The following is a 20689-nucleotide window of genomic DNA, read 5'->3' as shown; positions in this document are numbered from 1 at the left end:
GAAGAAACACTCAAAATAAGCACTCGCACTGCTTGACACTTTACCGCCAGACCGCAGGCGCTAAAATATGCCCTTGCCAGACAATTTCCAACGTTAAAAACGTTCCAACTCCGGGGACCAATGAAATCGAGGCACACGACAATTTCAAACATGGCGTCTCAGTCGTTAACCAATCAGGGACCGACACGTCATTCGGCCATTTTGAATTTATGTGGCTGTGGATGATTGATGGAATGAATGAATGAATGAACGAACGAACGAACGAACGAACGAATGAATGAATGAACGAATGAACGGAGAAAACAGATCATGGATCAAAATAGCAAATAAACAAATTAATGAACGGATGACTAGATGAATAAATTCGAAAATATAAAAAAATACCTCAAAATAATCAATATTTTTTCAAAAAAACTCGCGCATACAATTACATAAATTTTGAAATATATCCTCAACTCAAACTTACATTCATACATAAATACATACGTACATACACACACACACACACACACACACACACACACACACACACACACACACACACACACACACACACATGAAAGATTAAGAGAAAGAAGAGACTGAAAGAGAGAGAGAAAGACAGGATAAACAAATACACCACAAAAAAATAAGTGAAAAAATAAATAGGAGAGTAAAAGAGCGAGAGAGAGAGAGAGAGAGAGAAAGAGGGAGCGCGCGAATGAAAGAAACCAGATGGATGAACACCTGGGTGTTGGGGAATGAACATTGTCATTACCATTGTGAATATTATTATTATTATTATTATTATTGTTATTGCTATCATCTTAATGATTATTATCATCAAAATGATATCATAGTATTGGTTATCATTTTTAGAATCGTAATCATCGCCTTTATCAGTATCGTGAATTGATGTCATTCTATTTGTTGTCTTTTCGCAGTTACAATCGTGTTGTTATCGTTGCATTATCACTGGTTATGCTATCATGATCACTAATCATTACGCGCAGTTTTATACGATCAGCTTGAAAGTATCCTGTCATGATTGATAGGACAATATTGATCAACAGTATTACTAATCCATTTATATCTAATCATTAGCCATTCATGGGTTATTATATTTTCGATGTCATTATTCTAAATATTATTTTACAACGACATATAATTTGCTCAACAGAGTGTTCAAAATAATGTTCATTCATATTCATACACTACTCACACACAAACACACAGATAAACACACACACATAAACACACATACACCCACACACACACAAACAAACACACACGTAGACGTGTACATGCACATGAACGAGCAAACATCGATCAATCAATCAAACAACTCGCAAACCGGTTGCTTGCTAACTTACTTGTCCGGCTGATTGATTGATTGATCGATGGATGGATAAGTTGACCGATGGATGGATTAGTTGATTGATGGATAATTGAATGGATGGACGAACGAATGAATTATCTCATCCATTTTATTGATGGATTGATGGATGGTTAATCGCATAAACGTGTCTCAATTAAATTGAAGGCAGCGTGAGGTTAAAGTTCAAAAAGCCTGCTAGTGCAGGCTGGTTATTTATAGATGAGACGGAAATTCCAGGTCACAGCGGGTTGGTCCACTGGTTTCGATTAGTGTGCTGTTGTTACTGCGTTTCTTCATAAGGTTGAGTGCAGGAATTTGTACGTGAGTGAACGTATGCAGTATGTACGAATGCACGTGTGAATGTTTGTATGTATGTATGTATGTGTGTGTGTGTGTGTGTGTGTGTATGTGTACGTCTTATAAGCAAGTCAGTATAATATTTGAATGATAATTGTATTCTTTTTTGTTATAGATGACTTGATAAATTACCAATAGCAACTTTGATTCATTGGAAGTTTGCATTTGCGGATGTATGCAAACATGTGTTAATTTGTTTATGTGCATGAATGAAACTTTTTGGACTCGTAGGTCTGTGTGTGTGAGTGAGATGAGAATGTTATGAGATTGTGTGCGTGTGCGTGCATACTTGCGCTAATTTTGCGTGATTGCAAATGTGCTAGACGGTATTATCACCGATTGATCGATGCAATTTTTTTATAACAATCTAGACTATAATCTTTTTAAGAAACTTTCTTACACTCATCATCATCATCATCTTCATCATCATCGCTTTTTACACAAATAAATCGTATTTGTCATCTTTTTACCACCATGATCATCACCGTCTCCACAAAAATAACCCATTTCATTACAAAGCACAGGACCATTAATCACATCTTCATCTCTGACTCATTTTATACTCATCGTATGACCTTCATATTGAACTTATATCGTCATCGGAACCACCACTACCATCTTAACCACCATCATCATCATTATCGACATCATCATTATCATCACCATTATTATCATCACCATCATTATCATCATCAGCAGCAGCAACATCACCATCGTCGTCATCACCATCATCAACCCGATTCACCCGTCTTACATTCTTATCATCTTTGTCATCATTACATACCATAATCTATCTTTCACTCTCATTTTCCATCACTATCTTCCTTTTCATCAAAACCTTCTTCTCCATCATCATCATCCTCATCATCCTCTTCCTCCTCATCCTGATAACTCACGGATCAGTGGTTTAGTTGATGAAGAATGCCTTCCACGATGTAAGTAGATGTTCCCGCTTTGTAAGCTAATTAAAATTGCATAATACATACACACCGCGCACACACACGCACATAAACATACTACACATACATACACACACATACACAAATACATACACACGCATGCAAACACATACACACGCATTTATGTATATCATAAACATACAAACAAACTGTAATCATGTGTATATGCAAACATGACAAACACACATACACGTATGTATGCAACAAACATCCATACAAACATGCATCCACACCTAAACTTAAGCGCATATATAAAACATAAATAATACATATTGGATGTTACAGATAAGCACATAAATATATACATACACGTCACACACGCTCATATTCATACTTATGCACATTTAAAAAAATTGTAAAAAAAAATTTTTCAAAATTATTTAAAAAAATTTGACATTGGTTATAATCGAAAATGTCCGCTATACTAATTATACACTTAATTTATTTAACATGTACAAATATAAACATTTGATTATGCAAGCATACATAGTTAAACATATCTTTATTGTAATTCATTCATCCACATGTGTTTATTTACACATGTGGATGAATGTGTATAAACACATGTGAATGAATGAATTACTGAATGAATTACTGAATGAATTACTGAATGAATGGATGTATGCGTGTATTTACACACATACGCATTTTTTTCGGAAAATTTACGAAGAGCTATAATTTGAATACACCAAAGATAGAGATCGCACGGTCGTAAATAAATATGAGAAACTGTAAAGAAGATAGCGTGCCTCCTGCTTATTATTTACAGAGACAAACTCAAAACAACAGAAGGACAGAGAGTAAAAGAGAGAGAGAGAGAGAGAGAGAGAGAGAGAGAAGCACAAACGTTCAGACATGCAGCAAAACTAACGGACTATTCTGTAGGGTACACACACAAACATACAAATTACATACACACAGACAGAAGACAGACAAACACATACACAGCCACACATACTAGTAGCATATATTCAAACAAAAACACATGCAAATACAAACACAGACATACAAAAACGCACGGCTCCGACCTAAAACATTCGGACGTAGAAACCTGCAGATGGATAAACAACAATAAGAGGCAATAATATATCAGTAAACCTGAAATTTCTATGATAATTACACATATTTAATACTGTTGTGAAAACACAATTTTCTACAAAAACGTATTTACCTGTCAAAAAATTATTAAAATATTTACTTTAGAGCTTGTAAGACATTACGGCGGCGCGATAGCGTAACGGTAAAGTGCCTGGTAATTCTGTCGCCCTCACCGGATTCGATTCCAAAAAGCTTCTCGCTTATTACACGCATAAAAAAACATACATATAAAAAATACAAAACCCTAAATACGAGCGTCGAAGCTACATACATACACGTGCGTGTATATATGAATAAAGACACACACATACTAAAAGCATTTAAAATTAAGTATGTATATATATATAGATATATATATATATATTAATATATTCAACTTTAATTATATAAATATATTCATATATTATATATAGCATACGTAATTTTACATATGTATGTATCTATATATATCGATTTCCTTTATTTTAGTAGTACCAATGCAAGATTAATAAGCGAGGTTGTAGGGGAAAAATTACTCGATACCAAAGTTCACTCCACAGCCAAGTGAAATAAAGACACCAATCATACATACATACATACATACATACAAACATACATACAAACAAACATACATACATACATGCGTGCATGCATGCATAGCATACATACTTACATGCATACATACTTTCGTAGGTACTACATACAAAAAATGCAAAGAAATAAAAAATGCATGCATACATATATACATTCATGCATGCATACATACATACATACATACATACATACATACATACATACATACATACATACATACATACATACATACATACATACATACAAGGGTCCTAATACACATTCTAAACATACATACATACATACATACTATATTATCTTATCATCGCGACGGTTAACACGCACACCTACATCAATCTATTATTAAAATATCATTTCTTCCTTTATTCAATCATTCATTTATGCATTCATGCATTCATTCATGCATTCATTATTCATTCGTTATTAATTATTCATTCATCCACTCACTCTCTCATTCATTCATTAGATCAACCATTAATTCATTATTTGTTCTTTCTTTTGTTTATTGGTTCGTTCGTTTGTTCATTCATCCATTCATTCATTTATTCATTCATTCATTCATTCATTCATTCATTCATTCATTCATTCATTCATTCATTCATTCATCGGTTCATTCGTTTGTTTGTTTATTTTATATGTTACTAAAATGTATGGTCGAAATGGAAAAAAATTAGCTGTAGTAAAATATAATCATCGAACACAATATAAGATAATTATGAAATTATTTGAAAAAATAAAATTTGTAAACTAAATAATGATAATAAATCATGATATGATAATAATAATGTAATAAATATGGACGCCGGCTAGAGTGTTTAGTTGTTTGCAATGCAAGACTTGATAATGGTACGTCAGTACAGAAGGATAAATCACATCTTGTTGCTTATGATCGGGCTGCTGCTAGTGTAGTTGTCGTTGTTGTTGTGATGTTGTAGTTGTTGTTTTGATGTTGTTGTTGTTTATGTTTAGTAGTTGTTAATGTAAATGCTGCTAATGTTGCTGTTGTCGTTGTTGTTTTTGTTGTTGGAATGGCGTTGCGTTGTTGTTGTTTTTTTTGTGAAATTGTTGATGTCAGCGCTGTGATGATGTTGTTGTGGTTTTCGTTTGAAAGTTGTTGATGTCAGCGCAATTGGTGTTGCTATTTATGTGATCGTGTTGCGTTGATGTTACTGTTGTTGTTGATGTTATTGCGATGTTGTTAGTAATGTTCTTGTTGTTGTTGTCACGTTGTTGTTGTTACTAGTGTTGTTGTTACTGTTGCCCTTATCACAGCTACTGTATTATTGTATGTACACCAATGCAGTATTCCATTTATTTCACCTACTTTATCCTAATTGCTTCCAATAAGTAATTATATGTTAATTATGGTTATTACTGTTATTAACGTTTTTGTTATTATTATTGTTATTATTATTATTATTATTATTATTATTATTATTATTATTATATTAATTGCCTAATTTAATTTTTAGTTATTTTCAATAAATGAAATATAATGGGAAACGATTTAACATATAATTACTATTTAGCTATTATGAAACGCTTTGCACTCGTTGGATAATCTTTTATTCAACAATGACTGAATGAATGAATGAATAAAGGAAAGAAGGAAGGAAAAAATCAAATAAATAAACAAATGAATGAATGAATGAATGAGTGAGTGAGTGAGTGAGTGAGTGAGTGAGTGAGTGAGTGAGTGAGTGAGTGAGTGAGTGAGTGAGAGTGAGAGTGAGTGAGTGAGTGAGTGAGTGAGTGAGTGAATGAGTGTGAGTGAGTGAGTGAGTGAACGGAAGGACAAATAAACGAAAGAACGAAAAAATCAAGTGAAGGAATGAAATAAATTAACATCGTTCGAATGATTAATGAAATAAAAATAAATAAAGAAATTACAATGAGAATGATGACGACGATGAAGAAGACAACGATGAGGACGATGATTGTGATGATGATAATAGTTATTTTACGGCTGATCTTCTAACCGTGAAAAACTTTTTTAAATGAAACGAAGCAAGAAGTGAATGAATAAAAGAATAAAAAACGAATGAATGACTGAACGTAGTAACAAACGAGTCAACGAACGAATTAAAAAGTAAATGAATGAACGAGGAAATGAATGAATAAGTGAATGAACAAACGAACGAATGAACGAATGAATGAACAAAAAAAAAACAAAATGATGAACGGAAAAATATATGAAAGAAGGAATGAATAGATACGAAAACAATGATTCAATAATAGATGAATGGACAGATAGATAAATAAATTAAAAAAACGAATAAAATGATAAAAAGATAAACAAACCAAAAACATAAAATAAACAACGGAACGAACGAACAAAGAACTTTTTGTCTTATCAACTGCATAGAAAACAAAGGAACAAAACAAATGAAGAGTGGATAGATATTTGCAGTAGATGAACAACCGGATCGGTAAAAACGAAACAGAGCTGGAAAATACAATACAGCTAAACTTGTAAAAATGCGAAAGAACAAACAGTAAAAATTTTTTAAAAATTAAAAACTTCAATAAAATAGCCGTTTTTCAGCTTTTGACTTTAAATTAAGCGAGGACACAATACAATGCCAGATAATGGAATGATATCAACTGAAAAATTATACAAAAATATGAAAATAATCAGTAACGCGATGGTGTAGTGGTTAAAGTGCCTGGCACTGATGTTGTGTTGACTGGGTTCTATTGCAAACTCCGACTTTAACATGCACTCGTGTATGATGCGTTTATTACATGTAGTTTTTGTACTTTGTTGTCATTCCTCTTTGAAATAAATGAAAAAAAATTACTGAAGAATTGAACTGCGCCAAAACATACAGACCAAACACACACACACACACACACACACACACACAAACACACACACACACAAACATCCAAGTGACTTTTTCTTCCACCTGTATTATCATACACGCTTGCATGTACACCTACACGCAAACAAATTAACCCACCAACATAACACCAACAAACATGAACACATCATCAGGTCATACACACACGCACACGCATACACACACATAACCATAACAATTTAATTACTATATGAATATTTACATTTATACCTATATAGTTATTTGCAAGTATGGAGTTACCAAAATCAATCGAACCTGTATTTAATTATTTGCTCACGTACTCACACATACACACATAAAAATTTGTGTGTTTGTGTATATATCATGTGTGAGATTTTTTTATGTGTTTGTTTGTGTGTTATGCGTGAATTTTATTATCATAAAACTTTTTAGGAATAAATTATATGCCTTTCACGAGTTCTGTCACTGTTTATCATGCTAATTTGTTTAATTATTGTCTCTTTGATACTTTCAAAAATTTTACAAAAAATTAACAGTGAAAAATTTTCAGTCGCCACTTATGAAAATTTGTATTTTAAATTTGTATTTTAAATTTTGTTTTTGTATTCAGTTTTGTTGAAACATTTTATTCCGTTTTTCTGCTTTTGGTTTGCAAAATTTTATTTTGTTTTGTATAATGTGAATTTTATAATTTGTACTACATATTTAGCATTGTATGTTTTGTAATGTATGAAGTATGCTTTGTACTGCACAAATTGTATTGTATAATTTGTATTGTATACATTTTGTAATGTATACTTTGTGTTGTATTGTATAATTGGTATTATATAATTTGTATTGTATTGTGTATTATGTATTGTATAATTATTGTATTGTTGAATTTGTGTTGTATAATTTGTATAGTAGAATTTGTATTGTGTAATTTGTATTGTACAACTTGTATTGTGTACTTTATATATTTTTGTATTATATTGTATACTTTCTATATTTTCATTTTTGTATTTTATTGCATTGTTTGTCGCACCGTGCATACAAATGAAACGGTGAATGTCACGGTTGAGATGCTTAGTTTTTAAATTTAAAAAAAATTTCTTTGATTTCATTGTCTGTTTTATTTTTGTTACAGATGTGTGAACAGGCTTGAAATCAGCCAACCTTGTCCAACACCATCAACATCACACTCACCATCATCGTCATCATCATTATCATCACATTCATCATCATCTTCATCATCATTATCATCACATTCATCATCATTTCGTCGTCGTCGTCATCACCATCATCATCTTCATCACCGTTATCATCTTCATCATCGTCATCATCACCATCACTTTCATCATTATCTTCATCTTCGTTATCATTATCATCATCATCATCATCGCATTCATCATCTTCTTTATCATCTCCATCATTGTAGTGGCCACAAGGAGCATATATGTATGTGTATTTCAGTATTTCAGACATTGAACACATTTTTGTATCCTTATACTATTCTATGTGTATGGAAAAGAGAAAAAAAAGAGAAAAAGAGAGAGAGAGAAGGAAAATAATAGAGAGGTAAAATGAAAGAGAATATGTGTGTGTGTGTGTATATATTATACTTATACCCATAATTCTAATAACACGTTCTGTATATTATATTGTGTATGTGAACTAAAAAAGAAAAAGAGAGAGAAAGAGAGAGAGAAAGAGAGAGAGGGAAAGAGAAAGAAAGAGAGAGAGAGAGAGAGAGAATGTGTGTATGTGTGAATGAATGTGTGAGCATGATATCTGAGCACGCCAATGTAATGTTTATTTTTGTTTGCCCTTGTTTATGATCGTGCGTTTGTATATGGTATTGTATGTTTATGAGTTTATGATAAATCAATTCGTTTATACATAAACTAATACAACAAAAATATACAAACACAACTGCACACAAACACGCATACAAATAAGTCGCACACATATGTGAGCACAAAATTGTACACACATAGACAATACATAAACAGTTTTATCTAAAAAATTATTATTATATTCAAATAATAAAGATATGTGCTTATAGCTTCAAACATTTAATTTAATTTATACATGGAACGTAAATATATTTATATACGAAACTGTAAATACATCAAAAAATTAGAGTACAAACTAAATAACGTGCACACGCACGCATACAAACGTGCACACGCACGCATACAAACGTGCACACTTATTGCACCTGGTCGACCCTCATGAATACGATCGTACATTTGCACGCACGCATACAAACACGCCTACAAACAAACATACTCACATATAGTTATAGATAGAGAGAGAGAGAGAGATATATATATATAATACGCCCTGTATAATTGTAGAGTGAGGGAGAAAAAATCAATTCAATACATACAATCAATGGAATCATTATCAATCGAATATGCATGACTATCGCTTTCTACCTCTCTCTGTCTGTTTGCGTGTTATTCTCTTCGCTGGCATTTCTTTCTGTTGGTATGTTTAAATTTTTTTTTGTTTGTTACAATATGTTTGCATGTGTGTGTGTGTATGTGTGTGTGTGTGTGTGTGTGTGTGTTGTGTGTTCGTTTTTGTATGTTTATGATTGACTGAAAAACTTTTAATTACCACAAAAAAACTCACACACTCAAGTCATCCTTTAGGAAATGATGTAAGGCTAAATTCGCTTGTGCGATTGTGTTTTTTGGGTATGTAGAAAATAAAAAAACCATCTTTTACGTATTTGCACTTTACTCAAACAACTTGATGTTTGAGCGTGATAGCATGTACCATGCAAGTGTGTGATTTTGTGTTTTGTGTGCGTGTTTATACAGCGGTACACAGCCAAGATAGAAAGAAAGTTTGAGATTGCACCTTCGTATTTGTTTGACTTTTTAGGACATTTTTGCTCGAACGCATTATATAAAAGCGCGTCTATGCGCTTTCGTTAAGTTGTGTGTGCTTGCATCTTTATTAAAACATTTTCTGCTGCTCACAAAGGCAACTTTCATTCAAATTCAATATAAAAGTTAATTGAATTTTTATGAAAAAACAGATGAAAGAAAAATGTCATCAAACAAATGATCAGGAATATGTAAAGTTTACACATGCAGACATTGCAAACTTTTTTCTATTTGATAAAACAAATTAATACGAAATGCACGCACCACGCACGCAAACATCAACACGCACATACACTCGCGTACAAACATAAACAAGTACACGTACACGCACACGAAGAATAATAAGTACACATATATGCGTACAAACGTGCGTACGTACCTGCGTGCATTGACGACCATGATTGTTTTCTAATTGTTCAGTTACAAGTACCTACTCAATATACAACAGGCCATGGAGAAGATATCCCTCTATAACATACTTTGTTTAGTCATATTATATATACTGTATATATGAATATGTCATACATATATACATAGCCTTCACTCACACATACACACACACACACACATATATATATATATATATAGATATATATATATATCATATGTATGTATATGTATGTATATGTAATTAAATATCTGTGAAAAGTTTATATATTTGTATATGGGCGGTGCATCGAAGGAGTATTTAGCAGTGATCAATCTGTCTATCTGTTAATCACAAAATTAATCTCGCTTCAGATATGCTAGTACAACATGCGTAAACACGACGAGACTCATGCGAAAACTGCATTTGAGTCTGGCTAATAAATAAAGTTACAGAATAGTAAAAAATGTTTTGATTGTCAGCAAATTTTGTTCAGTCTGTAAGTTTTTGTGGAAGTGATGAAAGTTGAAGTAAAAACTTTTCGCACCACTCGAGGAAAATCATCAACCACTTTCATAGTTATTGTAACGGTATAAGGTTAACACGTATATATGTGTGTGTATTTCCTTGCATATGTATCACAGTACATATTCATCATATGCATATTATTTCAACTGTGTATATACGTGCGACTTGGATTTACGTCAAATAATTTATTACGATATATGATGCTTGCGAATCATTACGCTAGTTTACGTCCGTGCATGCATTCAATGTGTACGTGTGTTGTGTGTGTGTGCGTGTTTGTTTATGTGTGTGCATATGTTTGTGTGTGTCTGTATGTTGTCTGTGTGTGAGTGTGTATGTTTATTGGTGTGCATGTGTTTGTGTATGTGTGCAGCGGCTAGTTTATAACGTTTCGTGAAATGAGAAACACACATTGTGATCATCGAACAAACATTAACAACAACAGCAGCAGCAACAACAACAACAACAAGAATGCAAGGAAGACCAGTTAACAAAATCCAAAGCCCCAACGCCGACAACAATAAAAATAATACTAATCATAACAACAACAACAATAATAATAATTACATCAACAACAACATAATAACAATAATAACAAGTACAAATCGGCAACATAAACAGCAAAACAAAAACAATCAACATCGTACCAAGGCCTACAAGCGTAACTACGATTACTACTACTACTACCACAGCTTACGACTATATTTATCTTTACATAAATATACAACATATATATGTATATATATATACAGTATATAATATATATATATATATATATATATAGCGTATAATGTAAATAAAATTGTAATCATACATGATATATGTGAGTACAAGGCCGTACAATTATTAGACTGTACGTTAGTCGGGTTCACAAATAGTACACACACGCACACACACACACGTACGCACGCACACGTACGCACACATACACACACTAACACATGCACATACACTTACATGCAAACAGACACACTGCTATTACCACTACCACTAGTATTTCATATATCTACTCATACTACAGCAGATATACACTCAAAACAGTACCAAAATACTACTACTTCTGCTGCTACAACAACTACTACTACTACTACCACTACCACCACTACTACAAACTTAATTACTACTTTTGCTACTACCCATTCTACTACTACTTTGTACGTATGCTAGTACTACATTCATACTACAGACAGACAAGCAAATTCGTCTGTCTGCTTGTGAGTGTGTGTTTGTGTGTGTGTGTGTGTGCGCGTGTTTGTGTGTGTGTTTGTGTTTGTATGTAGGATGTTGTTAGGCCTATTAATAAATTCAATTAAGGTGCATTTTATATTATTATTAATACATACACAGACATGTAATAAACAATAAGTAATAAATAAACATCTCTCTCTCTCACTCTCTCTCTCTCTCTCTCTCTTCATTTATCTCTCTTTTTATTCTTTTCTCTTTTTCTCTATCTGTGTTATTATTATTAATATTATTAACTAAAATGATAATTTTCAATTTTCATACAGAGTTAATTGTTCATGTAAATTGAGGTAATTATTTTCAACATTATTCAATTTAATCCAATCGAATAATTGAAAAAACTATTACTACTATTATTACTACCAGCAAACAATTACAACTACCACAACTACAACTTCCTCCACCATAACTACTGCCTTTACTACTACTACAACTACTACCTCTACTACTACTACTACTACCTCTGCTGCTACTACTACTACAAATGCAGGAGCTACGACTGCTAAAACAGAAAAACCCACTATTAATTAGTTGTAATACTATACATAGTATTACAACAACAACAATTAATACTACTACTAAAACTACTTCTGCAACTACTACTACTACTACTACTACTACTACTACTACTACTACTACTACTAATACTACCTCTACTGCTACTACTACTACTACAACTAATTCTACAACTACTACTACTTCTAATAGTACTACGACGACGACAACTACTACTATTTATGTAATAGCATTAAGTATTGATAGTACAAATTCAACGATTACCATTAATGCAAAGCGTCCGCCTCTTGATATTTATTATCAGAAAAATTTTCATTAATTAAGACACAAAAAACACTCACTCGTTCAATCATTCGCTCATTCATTCATTTATTCATTCATTTTTTTGTTCGTTCGTTTGTTTATGCATTTATTCATTTATTCATTTGTTCATTCACTCACTCATTCTTTTCTCCTTTTCTTTCAATTTCTCATTTATTCATCCCTACGTGCATTACTTCTTTTATTTTTGTTCATTCAATCGTTCGTTCGTTAAATTTTTTACTTATTCAAGAAGTTATACGTGTGTGTGTGTGTTTGTATGTGTGTGTGTTTGTGCGTGCAGTTTAGTATAAAGAAAGAACCGAACGGCCGACAAATATCGAAACAATTAAAGATTCGTAATTAACCGCAACTGCGTATCAGCCATTTATAAGAACGTATTGTTTTTGCTGATGCAGTCGTTGTTGTTGTTGTCGTTGTTGTATGATGTTGTTGTTGTTTTTGTTGTCGTTGATGTTATCATCACTATTTCTTATTCGCTAATATTGATATGTTACTGGTGTCTGATTATAGCGACGACGTTGATGTTTTGATGTTTGTGTGTGTTGCGCGCGTGCGTGCGTGTGTGTGTTTGTGTGTGTATGTGTGTTTTGTGTGAGTGTGTGTGTGCGTGAGTGAGTGTTAATGATGTCATAATGCGAATGAAAATTAACTACAACGTAAACTTCAAAACGTCAAAGCTGTCTTTGTTGATGTCATCCTTCAAATCAACACTAGCAACTGCTTATATAAGTAAATTTTCTAATTTTCTCAAGAAACAACAAAAATTTTGAAAAACTCAACTCAAAACAAAGACAACAACAACTGCAACATCAAGCAAACAAACAACAAAGACCTGATAAATGAAATGTTAGATGACCGTCGTTCAAACCTAACGAGTAAAGTAAATCTCAAAGCATATTAAAATTAAGTAAAACGTTTTGAAAATAATAATAATAATCTGAAGAAACAGCAAACAAAACTTGATCAGTGTTGAGATATAAACATAACAAGAAACAACTTTCAACAAACATCATTCAACAAACAGCATACAACATACAACAAACAACATACCGACAAACACACGACAAACAACATACCGACAAACAAACATATCGACAAACAAACATACCGACAAACAAATAAACATACCGACAAACAAACAAACTTACCGACAACCGCACAAATTATTTCTATCGCCTTAACAATTGAACAACGACGATCGCTTTTTTTGTTTTGAGAGAAACTCACGAATGTGTGCGTGTGTATATCTATCTATGTATGTGTGAATCATGTAGTATGTGTAGGTCTATGTATGTGCATGTATATACGTATGTGTATGTGTATATCTTTGTATCTGTGTGTTTGTATGTGTATGTCTATATATGCATGTGTTTGTCTATGTATGTGTATGCATGTTTATATGTTTGTGTCTCTACAAGAGCCTGCGTGTTTATGCTGCTTGTATATTTATGTATGTGTATGTGTGTTCGTATGTATATTTATGTTTTTATATTCATGTGTACGTATTTATGTTTGTATGTTTTATTTATGCCTGTATAAGTACCGTTTTTAAAACGGTTTTTGTATCTATTTGTTATTATATATGTGTGTGTGTGTGTGTGTGTTTATACACAGGTCTGTTTTGTATTTAGGGGTATATTTTTGTATATACAAGTATTTTTTGTTGGTTAGTTTTTTATTCTATTATTTGAACGCTTGTTTGTGTGAAGTTTTTTTTACAATGAATTGTTTGTCTGGTTGTGGTATGGAAATTTTGTTACATGCTACATTTTTATTAGATGGAAAATGTTCGCGTGAGGCAGCGTCTTCGAAATAAGTTTTTTCAATTCAATTGTAAAAAAAATTATATATTTTTTGTATATATTGTATAATTTGTATATATTTGTATATGCTGTAATGTATATATACAAACTATTGTTTGTGAACATATCTACAAATAAATGTATTATGTACAAATTACTACGATATATATACATACAAACATTTTGTATTTTATATACACAATCTTGTTTTATTGCATATATATATACAAACTTATTGTATTGTATGTATACAAACTTTCAATGGCGTCAACGATTGTATTTTTTGAGTGTGGCTCTAGCTCACAAAAGATGACTGTCAGAAATTATCGGCGTGTTTAAATTTTATGAAAATTTTGTTGCTATTGTTGATGTTTTTGCTGTTGTCACTGTTATTTTGGTTGACGTTGTTGTAGGTGCTGTTGTTGATGTCATTATTTTTTGTTGTTTTATATTTTAATGATTTGCAGTTGTCCTTATATTTGTCGTCCAATTTTTTATAAAACTTCTACATGATGTTATCGTCTGTTGAAAATCAATAAGAATGTAGTAGTTATTGTCATTACTCTCATTAAACACTTACCTACCTCGCGACAGATAATGCAAAAATTAATTATATTGGCATTTCAATTGGATAGGACAGTTTAAACTAAACCTAACGTACTAACTAACACTGAAGACTTCATCCCATTCATTTAGTCATACTGTCTTCTAGTTCAATTACCCTTATTGATTCCACTTAATATCATTATTGTATTATTATTCACTAATAATTCATTTTACTGTAGCTAATCAATCTTATGAACAATGCTAGTCTGCATACCGATAACTTTATAAACATACTTATCTTTATTTTAATAACATCACGATCATTTTAACATGAATTCTCTCTATATTCATATATATTACAATGCCTATGCTAAAATATTTTAAAGTTAAAAATTTATCTGTTGAAATTTGTTTGCTAGAAAAACAAATGATGCTTACAACATTATTCAGCAACACAAACAACAGATACACCAACATCAACAACAAAATTATCAACAAGAACATTAACTACGACAACATGAATAATGACAATAAAAACAACAAATACACCAACTACAACAACTACCTAATCACCTAATCTACAACAAAGACATTAAGAAAGACAACAACATCAACTGAGACAACGTCTACAATGACAATAGAAACATTACAAAAACATCAACATTAAACGGTTATATGTTAAAGAATTTCTAACCGGTTTGGTGTGTGGTACGGTGTCTACGTGATTTTGATTGTTGATTTGTGTCGTCTGCTGTCTGTGGTTGTAGTTAGGTTGCTGTTGCTGCTGCTACTGCTGCGGTCTGTGGTTGCTGTTGTCTTGTGGCTGTGGTAATGTTGTTATGTCAGTATTTGTTGTTTAGTTCAATTCCTTCAGTTTTTCCAGTTGTTTAGTTCAATTCCGTTGTTATGTTAGTCAATCCGAGATTCTTACAACTAATGATTATAAGGAATCTTTTAACTAATCAAAATATATCTGTTTTTGAAAAAATGAGAATTTTCGATCACCTATGTGTTTTATTTTACTTTTTAACAATGACGTTGTTGCTGTTGCTGTTGTTGTCTTTGATGTTGTCTTATTGGTGTTGCTGCTACTTTTGTCTTTGAAATTTTTGTAAATGATTTGAAGTTCGTGCTTTAAATTTGGTACAATTTTTGCCAGTAGTCTCTACTTTATAAAATTGTTCTTTTCAATTTTTCATTGGCAATATGTGAACGTTAAATGAAATGATGACGAAATTTTATTTAGAAAACCTTGTTGGGGAAATTTGTTTGCAGGCAAACAACATTCAAATTGAAAGTTTTATTTATATTATGAATTGATAACCGCAGTGAGTGACGGCGTTATGAAAAAGATATGATGCTGTTTGAATGCCGTCGATAAAATGTAATTTATCTGGAGGAGGATGATGACAAGAAAGATTTATTAAAGAACTGTAGACTGCAGCGTGTATAAGTGCTTAGTAGGTAACATGTACTGATTTGCGATCTTTATATAAATGTTGAGTACGAAACTATCTTGTTCAGTTGGGCCGGTTAATCATTGATGACGTCACCGTCATCATCTTCCGTTATGTCGCGATGATGTTCTTTCGTCATCTGAAAAAAATAATTTGATTAACAGTTATTTAACGATTTAACTATGAAATGGTTTTACAATATTAACAAAATTGTAATTTTTTCATCCTAAGAGTGCTTGGGGAGGCAACAACAAAAATTATCTGTTTCGTTACCCAAGTCATTTAAAACTATCAAAGTGTGAATAAGCAACCCATATTTACAGCACAAAGCTAAAAATCAATTGCAATAAGAATTCCAAATTAACTTATAAATTGCAAAATACATTCAACAATCTGAGTCCGTCTTAAACTCAACAGAGTCCATCTTTGTTATAAAAAGCTCTGTGTACTACTACTGTGTGTTATGTGTTTAAGTTTGTGCATCCGATATATTTGATTTGATATTCTAATGGAAAAAAAATTAATCAATCAATTAATTAATTAATCAATAAATTAAAAAATTTCAATTAATTAAATAAGTAACAGCACAGGCGACGATGTTACATGATAGTGAAAGTAATTATACTTAGAAATACTGGCCACGTAAAGACAGCAGGTACTCATTAAATTAGTGATAGCAACTACTATGGCTGTTAATAGATGCAATGCTTGTGTAAGTAGTTATTTTTAAGTAATACAGCCAGTATTTTTATGCTTCGGTATTTTTTCACTCCAAACATTTTTAACATCAGTTATTTTAATAAATTTCAAAATTTTTTTTTGCTATTGGATAAATATGCCTTATAAATATAAGAAATCGAATAGCCTACACTAAAAGGCAGTTGCATACGTAATAATTTTTTACAGTATAATAAATTTATTTATTAATATATATATATATATATATATATATATATATATATATATATATATATATATATGATTATTTATACTCTGTTATATATACCTACATACATACGTTCTAGTACCTTATTTAGGAATAGTGCTTTAAAAACTAGATCGAAACGAGAAATTTCAAATTAAAAATTAGTTATTTATTATGAATTGGTGATCGTTTAGCAAATATATAATTGTAAGTTGAGCACCGTTGAAGATGATTTAATAATAGGTAAGGCTTAACAGTAATTAAGTTTGATGTTTATTTATTCATTATTAATAATTAATATTTGTTATTTTCGATATTATTTTATAAGTAATCGTTATTTATTGACACCGATTAAAATTGTTAATGTAAAAATATAAATTCTTTCCAAAATGAATTGTGTGTTTTCTTTATATTATATAGTATCGATACAGACATTTACTATAGTATTAGTAATATATACTTACTGCAATTTTCGACTTTCGTGTTTTTACAATTTATAAAATTTCAAAAGTATTTACAAATATTTTTAATTTATTCACAACAATACTAAAATTTACAAATGGATACAATTATACAACTAAAAGTAGTAACAGTAACGGTTGTTGTAGTAGTAGTAGTAGTAGCAGTAGTAGAAGCCGACGATGCTGTTGTTGTGGCTGTTGTGTAATAGTAGTAGTAATCAGTAACAACGATACTCTATAACAACAAGTTTATAACAACGACTAAGTTGTGTTGTTGTAGAGGTACTGCTCACTAAATGAAAAAAATTCATACTCGATAACCTTACATTTATATTAACATCTTTAATATTTCATGTATCCCTATCGTCTTGTATGCCATATATATAAGTTATTTAAATACACACACACATGTATATATATATATATATATATATATATATATATACATATATATATATAACTTAGATATATACGAGTTTGTATGCGTGTGTTTTATGTGTGTGTGTGTGTGTGTATGGGTGTGTGTGTGTGTAGAAATGTGCGTTTGTATGTGTGTAGGAATGTATGTGTGTTCTAAAATACACAATATATGTTATAGCATTGTTCTAAAAATATCTTTTAATATAATAAGTTATAAAAAGTGTTGTAGTGAATAACATCACTTTCTTTATGATGATGGTTTGTTTATGTGTGCGTGTGTGTATATTAACATAAATACATACAAAAATCACACACCACACACACACAAATATATATATATATATATATAACGTTTTATCCACTAAGTAACTAACTTGCTTTTTGGAATTTCAAAATTTCGATAGAATTCATACAAAATTCAATGAAATATGGACCAACAGTATTGTATGAATTGTACCAAATTGTTGGGATCTCGTTCGTCGGTCGGTCGTAGAAATTTGCGTAAATATTGGAAGGAGGCAATATTTTGAAGAGTTCTGTATGAATTCTGCCGGACTGCTAATATAAATTGTTGGAAAGTAACTATATTTTACTGTATGAATTCTTCCGAATTGTTGGTCTATATTTTATAGAGTTTTGTATGAATTCTATCGAATTTTGCAAGTTAGTTACTTATTGGAAAAAAGTTCTCAGTTGATAAAGAGCACGACACCAACCAAGTTACTCACTTTGTTAATGATTTAACTGCTTTATTTAAAAAAAACTATATTAACCAAACCTGCTATGAGGTTGATTTGTGAAAAATCGAAATAAGGCCTATCTGCTTGATGAATTTGGTTTAGTTAGCTTCCTGTTAAATTTTTCGATTTTTCTAACGGTAGATTGTAAATGATTGTCAAGTTTCTTGAGATCAAAATCAAGATTCTTATTTATTTCAAACATGATAAAACATTTAAGCATGATAAAACAAAAGCTTTTTTTGGTATTCCTATACCATCTTTGGTGCTCCAATTGATAAGTTGCGTATGTGGTCAAATACTCAAGCATATGTATATATATATATATATATATATATATATATATATATATATATATATACTGTGTCTTTACAATGGTAATTTAATGTTTGTTTAATGTGAATAAATACTTGAAGTTCATTTAATTAGTTATTTTCAACTTAAAATTGTCATATTGTACAAAGTTGAAGATACGTGTGGGTTTATGCGTACAAAAATACAAACAAAAATAGTTAAGAAGACTTTTTTGGCCAAATTGTATCGTAAAAAATACCCAATATAGACAAAAAAAATTTTTTTTCAATTCACAGTAGCGCTATTAAAAGCATTGAGAAATTTCAAATATTAAATATATTATTGAAAAATGTAACACTAACAAAGTATTGGGGGGAGTATTACAAATAGATTTTCTGTGTTGGCTATTTACATAAAGAAACACTTTCAAATTAAAACTTTGCTATCAGATCAGTCCATATTATGAGTTAACAAATATTGAATGTGTATTTGAATGAATGAGCGTTACAAAGAGTTTTTTTACACTTTTTTATTAAACCAAATGGAATTTTTCGTTCTCTTCGGTTTTAATGAATTTTGCAATGAAATGTGTTTTGAGATCCGCTCTGAATTTTGTAAGTTATAGAAATGTAGTTAAAAAAAAGATGGCAGACACTTTAAGAAAACTTTGAGAAATTTAAAATTTTCAAGAATTTTCTAAAAATTCATTTAATATCCATGTAAGTATCTAACTAATAGTCATCAACGTTTCAACTTGAAATATGTTGAGGAACAATTAAACAAAGAAACTAATAGGTCAAATATTACTTAAACCAGTCTCACTTATTTAATTAAAAAACAGTTTAGGACAATTGACTGATTCTTCAAATAATTTGAACATGGCAATAAATATTAGGCAACATTTGACACCACAGCGCACATATTTGACAATGTCGTCGATGTTTTAAGAATATAACACACTGGTCTGTCTTATTATAATAACACATAGGTCTGTCTGTGTCGCACATGTGGTCTTGTTG

The 20689-nt window shown here is 31.1% G+C and overlaps 1 protein-coding gene across 1 annotated transcript in view; it reads left to right on the top strand.

Moving 5' to 3' along the window:
• The window catches only part of HELRODRAFT_130122 (hypothetical protein), a gene marked incomplete at both ends in the record, with an annotated part of 39587 nt that extends 25147 nt beyond the window's left edge, over positions 1–14440 (top strand). The window contains 3 exons of the mRNA XM_009032173.1: positions 12163–12219; positions 13261–13294; positions 14312–14440. Coding sequence (XP_009030421.1) covers positions 12163–12219; positions 13261–13294; positions 14312–14440 — 220 coding nt within the window. The remainder of the gene's footprint in view (positions 1–12162; positions 12220–13260; positions 13295–14311) is intronic.
• Between the last annotated feature and the right edge of the window lie 6249 nt (positions 14441–20689).

This window comes from Helobdella robusta (assembly GCF_000326865.2).
Source record: "Helobdella robusta unplaced genomic scaffold HELROscaffold_8, whole genome shotgun sequence".
In the NCBI taxonomy this organism is placed as follows: domain Eukaryota; kingdom Metazoa; phylum Annelida; class Clitellata; order Rhynchobdellida; family Glossiphoniidae; genus Helobdella; species Helobdella robusta.
This window is presented reverse-complemented; position numbering and strand designations above follow the sequence as displayed.